Source organism: Eschscholzia californica, unplaced genomic scaffold, assembly GCF_041429995.1.
Source record: "Eschscholzia californica isolate CP2 unplaced genomic scaffold, dmEscCali1.0.p SCAF_1, whole genome shotgun sequence".
NCBI lineage: Eukaryota > Viridiplantae > Streptophyta > Magnoliopsida > Ranunculales > Papaveraceae > Eschscholzia > Eschscholzia californica.
In genome coordinates this window covers 65,363,756-65,370,716 of record NW_028238198.1, presented here as the reverse complement: position 1 = coordinate 65,370,716, position 6,961 = coordinate 65,363,756, and the positions used below count along the sequence as shown (strand labels likewise).

Here is a 6,961-nt window from a genome sequence, read left to right as displayed (position 1 = left end):
TAAAATATAGTCTTTCGTAGAAATAAAGTTATCTATTTAAAAGATAATAATCCTTTCTTTCTTAGAAATAAAAATTCTAATTTAAGAAAAAAAGAAACAAAATAAATTTCAAGGGTTAAAAAAAGAAATTAAAATATTTCTCTCTCAATAAAATAATAACTAATTTAAGAGAAAATAAACAAAAATGTAATACAAAAAAATAATAACTAATAAAAATCTCTCTCTCAATAAAATAATAACTAATTAAAATCTCCCTCTCAAGTGTCCGTGCCCTAAGGCACGGGATATACCCTAGTACTTATAATTAGGGGAGAGATTCAGAGAAAGAAAGCTTCGAGTAATCGAGAGAGGAGAGACGGGAGAGGCTGAGAGGTTATTGATTCTAGTGTTTATTGATTTGATTCTAGATTTTCAGATTCAGAGGAGAGACGAGAGAGAGTTTATTGAGAGCGGCTGAGAATGAGATTGAGTGAGGGAGAGGCATTCGTATAAAGTTTCTAGGTTATTTCAGATTTTCATCCCTTAAATTAAACCTAAAGGTTATGATCAAACCTTACACATCTGAACGGCTTTGAATCAATTTGTAACCGGGCGGGTATAACGGATAGGGCAAATGGGCGGGTATTATCGGGCGGACAAAACAAGCGGGTTAAATCGGACGGACCACCGGACAGGGACTTTTGCCCGCGTCTGTCCAGTTAGGATGTTTCGGGCGGGCGGGTACGGTCTTCTTCGGTCATCGGACGGTCACGGACTCTTCGGACTCGGACGGTCGTGGGCGGATTCCGGATTTCCGGGCCAATATCCCACCCCTATTCGAATGGGTCAGCCCGTTTCACACGCCCTACAGATTCAGCACTATAAATAAGAGGACGGTCTTATAGAAGAAAGAAACCCCAAGAAGGAAAGAAAGAAAAAGGGAAACGCCTTTGAGACTGTGAGAGGAGCATATGGAGGCAGACAGCTCGAGAAAAAGAAAAAACAAGGAGGCAAACAGGGAAGAAGATGAAGAGGCAAAAAACAATCTGTGCGGAAAAAATGAAGAAAAAATTGCGCAGAAAGAGTTTGACAAATTAACCCGAAATTTTCTCCCTCAATTGAAACATGCCAGGTATGGATATCTTTGATTTTATCCCTCCAGATTTTATCCGTGATTGTGTCCAAACTCTTGTCGGTTCCGTTGTGATGATTTAGGGTTTCAGTTTGATGTTTTATTTATTTCCATTCATAAGTTTCAATTTGTGATTTATGTTGTTCATATATTTCACCAACTCCGCCTTATTCTTTTCACTAATTCCTGATTACTGGGCTGTGACTTATATGTTTTGAATAAAGCTTAAATTTGTATAGGGTAAATCAAGGAACACAAAAATTAATTTTCTGTTTTTCTAATTATAGGGAAAGATTTAGTGATCTTGTGTATGTTTGGAAGCAAAATAGATATGAAAGAACGAAGAGAGAGCATATTCGTCCCTGTGTGGCAGGTCTTCAAAGAGTTCTGAAAGATGTTGAAAACTATGTTGCTCACTACTGTGGTTACGTACAATTGGATCAAACTACTGGAAAAGAGATAAGAAATCAGATTAAGCTATGGGAGGTAATCTTTATATTATTGTAGCAAGGTGAACTATTTTATATCATGTTATCTTGTTATACAAATCTTGTATCATTTTTTCCATCTAAAGGATAAGTTTATTGTTATTATGGCTTATTTTAATTTATGATAGTAAATTTGACGTTGTAAAATGGTGTCTTGGTTTTAGAAATTCGGTGATCTATGCGCAGCTGAAAGGGAGGCCTCCAAGGAATTCATCGACACTTCTATTTATCCTAAAACTATTGTGTGTTTACGTAGATTAAATAAGGTATTGTGAAACCTCGACTCTAACATAAGTCCATCTAGGTCTTGTCATTTTCTTGCTGAATTTTGGTTCTATGAACAGATTGATGGTGTTATCGATAAGATAAAGAATGATCCCACGCTTGGAGACCCTTGGACAAAGGATGAGATATATGATGATATTGTGCTTACTCGGGAGGACTTAGTTTGGTAACGTTTTTTTTTTTTTTTTTTTTTTTCATTTAAACACTTGTAAATCCTTTTTCTATTATTATTAATTCAAAGCTTTCAAAAAAACAAATATCCCACTCTTGGTTGCAGTGATGAGAGGATGATGACGAGGTTTAATATCCTGAGGAGTTTGATCAATGTTGGAAAGTGGGATGATGAGGAAGACGCAAGGGCTGCCGTTGCAGAGTACAGTGGAGAGAAGTACGAGGTAATATCTATTTTTGTTCTTGAGTTTCATTTAATAGTTATTGATTTTTTGTTCAGATTATTGTTTTTGATGAGGTAGTTTGAAACGTTAAAGTTTTATTAATCTTAATTTAAAAAAAAACAAAAAACATGAGTCTGGTAGTGGATGAGACCCAAGACAAAGAAGTGCATCCGCTGATCAAGAGAAGGACAAATGAAGAGCTTTTTGTATTTCCGTTGAAAACCAATGAAAGAATAGTGAGAAATGATTTGGTGTTTGTGTATATCTTTATGTCTTTCTTACCTTGGATTAGTTATAGAGGTGTTAGGTGTATACAAAATGTTCGATTATATTGTTTTTAGAAAAGAGAACTAATATGAGTTTTTGCAATTATAGGATCTGATAAAAGAGTTGGGGGATCTGTTGAAGAATCATCGGCCTCATGTTTTTGAACTCTTGAAACAAATGTCCGAACTTGGAAGTTTAATAGCATCAGAGTTGAAAAACGCTTTTGCTGATGTTGAAGCAGGGTAGCATTGGAAGATGGTGGATGATATTTTGTGGGGACAAACTTCATATAAGTTATTTTAGTTGCTGCATTTGATGTCTTTTTGTGGTTAGCATCTGGGATGATATTAACAATTAACCAAGACGAGAAGGAATTTTTATTTTAGAAAAATTGGTGAACTTGTAGGGTTGTTTTTTTCTTTTCCTATTGTGTAGCATCTGGGATGATATTAACCAAGTCTAATGCGTATTAGTTAGTGCATACCAGAGACTAGAGATGGGAGTAACTCAAGTGGTAATGGTATGATGAGGGCTGGTTTTTGAGGTGTATGCTTCTTAGATAAGCTTTGCATGCCAAAAGTACGTGTTATGCCTCACCTATTATAAATGATGGATCTTGGGAATTGTGATCAATACCAAGGACTCCAATTTTTGTACAGCAGCCCATTCAAGTTTTTTTTTTTTTTTGTTGAAATGAGGCCATTCAAGTTGTAGTTTCTTTTTTTTGTTGAAAGACACTCAAATTCTAGCTCCTAGGCCCTCTCTAATATAACGTGCATCTCACTTTAGCATCTCCTTTGGGTTTCAGATAGGGGTGGGAACCGGACCGGTCGGTACCGGACTATAACTTCATCGAACCGGTCGACTCGGACATAAATTATTGGTGACCACCTATTTACTCGGGCGGACTCGGACGGTCACTCTCAAGAATTCTTTGTCCATTGACCGTCCAAGACCGTTTATTTTACCGGGCCAGTCGGACACCGGACGGTCTCGGTCCGGACTTTCCAATAAATTTTACTTAAATTCAGAACTTTATTTTTATTACCACAAACAAAATTACTTACAAATGAAGATGTTTAACCAAGAAATCAAAAGTAAATATAAAAAAGAAAAAAACACAGTTGTTCATCATTTGACAAGATATAATTAAGCCATGTACTAAGGTTTGGTCTTCCGGAAGACTATATGACTATAGCCAACGACCATCATATATTCATATGTCTATAAAATTTCAACGGTCAAAATGAGGACAGTTTAGTCGGTCAATTTATTCGGTCATTCGTACCGGTCGGTTATTTAGACGGACTATATTGGTCGGTCGGTTAGCGGTCGGTCCTTCGACATAGAATTTTGACCGTGACCGTCCGCCAATTCTTTCGGGCTGGTCGGACACTGACCGCTATGACCATCGGGTGTTCATGGACACTTTTTATCTAGGTCAAGCGGGTCGGATAGCGGTCGATCTTTTTCCCACCCCTAGTTTCAAAGCTCCTATTTCCCACTCACGTCCATATCTTGTACTAAACAAACACTCTGGTGCTTTCATTTTCGCACCAAGTTTAGAATTGAACAAAAAGGCATCGTCACCGACGTCCTTCTCTGACTCTTATGTTCTAACTAACTAGCTAAGTACACAAAAACACCAAACTCGCCCAATGGGCTCACTAATCTCAAAAAACACCAAACTCGCCCAATGGGCTCACTAATCTTTGTCGACACATTCGGAAAACTATACCCTTTTTCTTGTATTTGTCAATTCATAATTGGGTTGGCTCTTTTGAAACATATCAATTGTGTCTCAAAGTTCTTTTTTCTGTCTGAGGCGTGGAATATGCCCCAAAACCGGTTGTAATTGGAAAGTTCATGCACCAATAAATATATGCACCAATAAATATGCCCCAAACTGGTTGCAACGAAAAAAACTAAAACATTAGGAGACAAGAACACAAAATATTTCCACTCGCAGGCCATCCAACGTAATCGCACCAACAAAATTATGGCCATTAAGGATAATAAAGGCGACTGGCAAGAAGGGATCAACAACATTCAATCCGTCTTCACCTCCCACCTACTTCACATCAATACCACTTCCAACACCAGACCAAACCCCAACATCCTCAACCTCTTTCATAACTCCATCTCCCCTGATCAGAACCATATGCTCACTGCTGTCCCCGATCACGAAGAGATTGACAGAGCTATTAAGGGTCTTAAAAAAGAAGCGGCTCCTGGGCCCGATGGTTATCCCCCTTTCTTTTTCCAGTCTAATTGGGACACGGTGAGCCCGGACATTCACAACTTAATCCATAACTTCTTTATCTCAGCAGATTTACCCCCTGAAGCCAATCATACTCACATCTATCTTATCCCGAAAACAGCTACCCCGCAGTCCCCGGCTGACTATAGACCTATTAGCCTCCTTAATACCATTTATAAGATCATTACTAAGATCCTGGCTGATAGATTTAAATACACTCTATCTCCTATTATTACCCCTTTTCAAGCTGCTTACATTCCTGGGAGACAAATTTCGGATAACATTATCATTGGCCAAGAGATTATTCATTCCCTTAAGAAAATGAAAGGTGCTACAGGGTATTTTGGACTTAAGCTAGACATGTCCAAAGCATTTGATAGGATTGAATGGAATTTTCTGACTGATATTATGGCGAAGCTAGGCTACTCTGATCACTGGATCAAGATGATTAACACCTGCATCTCCACCTCCTCCATGGTTGTCCTTGTCAATGGTCGCCCGGGAGACACGTTTTACCCTTCCAGAGGTATTAGACAGGGCGACCCGCTATCCCCGTTTCTTTTCACTTTAGCCATGGAAGGTCTCAGTCGTCTTATTGCAGCTGACCATGATACAGGCAAGTTCAAAGGTTTCCCCACCAACAACCCTAACCTAGTCATCTTTCATCTCCTCTTTGCGGATGATTGCATCATCTTTGGCAGGAATTCGCTCGACAACATTCACACCCTCAAAGCCACCCTTAAAACCTTTTGTGACTCCTCCGGTCAAATGATCAACTATAACAAATCCAATATTTTTTACTCCAAGAACTCGCACCCTAAATTCAAGCGGATCATCATGCGCTCTCTCAAAGTTAAATATGCCTCCACCTCTGAGAAATACCTGGGAGCGCAACTTTTCATTGGAGCTCAGAAGAAGAAGGTTTTCAATGACATCATCCATCAAATCAAGAACAAACTATAGAAATGGAACCACTCGTTCCTTTCCCAAGCTGGGCGCACTGTTGTCATTTCGACAATAGCTGCGGCCGTACCCCGATACCAAATGCAATGCTTTGCAATTCCCAATGGCACAAGCAAATGCATTTCGACTGTCCAAAAGTCGTTCTGGTGGGGTAAGTCTAGATGCATATGCACCAAATCTTGGTCTGCTATTTGTCTCCCTAAGCACATGGGTGGTCTTGGTATTCATCGCCCCGAACTCGATAACATATCTATGTTAAGTAAGTTAGCCTGGAGAATCAAAGCTGAACCTCAAGGCATGTGGGTCCAATTCTTAAAAGCTAAATATTTCCCGCACACGGAGAACCCTGGCCCTGCTAAATCTCATCACTCTTGGCAATGGAAAACCATCAGAAAACACCTAAATAATATTGAAGAGTTAACCACATGGGAAGTTCACAATGGAGATAAGATTAATATATGGGAAGACAAGTGGATCCCCTCTCTCAGCAACCCTCCGAGCAATAATTATCAATCTAATCTTACAAAGGTCTCTCAACTGATCTCGAATAATGACTGGAATGAGGACATGCTGAATAACAACTTTGACGATGCTACCAAGAACCTTATCAAAGCTATCCCTATTAATGAAGATGGTGAAGATCAGAAGAAATGGATCCTTACAGATTCAGGTAAGTTCACGGTTAAATCTATGTATAATCATCTTTGTACCAGCATGAATTCCCCTATGCCCCTGTCGCCCAACTGGAAGTTTATTTGGTCTATCCCTACTGTGCCTAGAATACAAATTTTCATCTGGAAAATTTGCTCCAAAGCTCTTCCGGTGAGAGCGAGAATAGGTCAATATATTGACAATAATCTGAATTGCCCCAACTGCAACGAAATTGAATCTATAGAACATGCTCTTTTACATTGCCCTTTAGCTAGAAACGTGTGGTTCTACTTCAATATCATCTCCATCAATATTACTTCAGTGACAGACTGGATCTTCTCTTGGGAGAATGCTTCGAACAAAGGTAAAACGGAAAGTAACATTCACTATGCTACCATCTTATGGATAATATGGAAAACCAGATGTGACCACTGCTTTCAACATGAAATCAACTCTATTACTACTATCATAACCATGATTAAAAACTTTCCGAAAACAATTCCCCCGCTGAAAAACAATAAATCTATCCTTCAAAATAGAC

General features: G+C 38.8%; 1 protein-coding gene across 1 annotated transcript; it reads left to right on the top strand.

The window, feature by feature from the left end:
* Positions 1-886: 886 nt before the first annotated feature.
* On the top strand, positions 887-2,937 carry LOC147568318 (uncharacterized). Its single transcript, XM_086654776.1, has 6 exons — positions 887-1,111; positions 1,399-1,597; positions 1,764-1,865; positions 1,944-2,050; positions 2,162-2,279; positions 2,655-2,937. The coding sequence occupies exons 1-6, from the start codon at positions 951-953 to the stop codon at positions 2,790-2,792; spliced, it is 825 nt and encodes a 274-aa protein (XP_086510902.1). The 5' UTR covers positions 887-950; the 3' UTR covers positions 2,793-2,937.
* Positions 2,938-6,961: the final 4,024 nt, after the last annotated feature.

Excerpts from the sequence above, each read along its gene's own strand:
- LOC147568318 (XM_086654776.1), top strand. The coding sequence starts at position 951 with ATGGAGGCAGACAGCTCGAGAAAAAGAAAAAACAAGGAGGCAAACAGG. Across the intron at positions 1,598-1,763 it reads ATCAGATTAAGCTATGGGAG|AAATTCGGTGATCTATGCGC; the intron begins GTAATCTTTATA and ends TCTTGGTTTTAG. Across the intron at positions 2,280-2,654 it reads ACAGTGGAGAGAAGTACGAG|GATCTGATAAAAGAGTTGGG; the intron begins GTAATATCTATT and ends TTGCAATTATAG.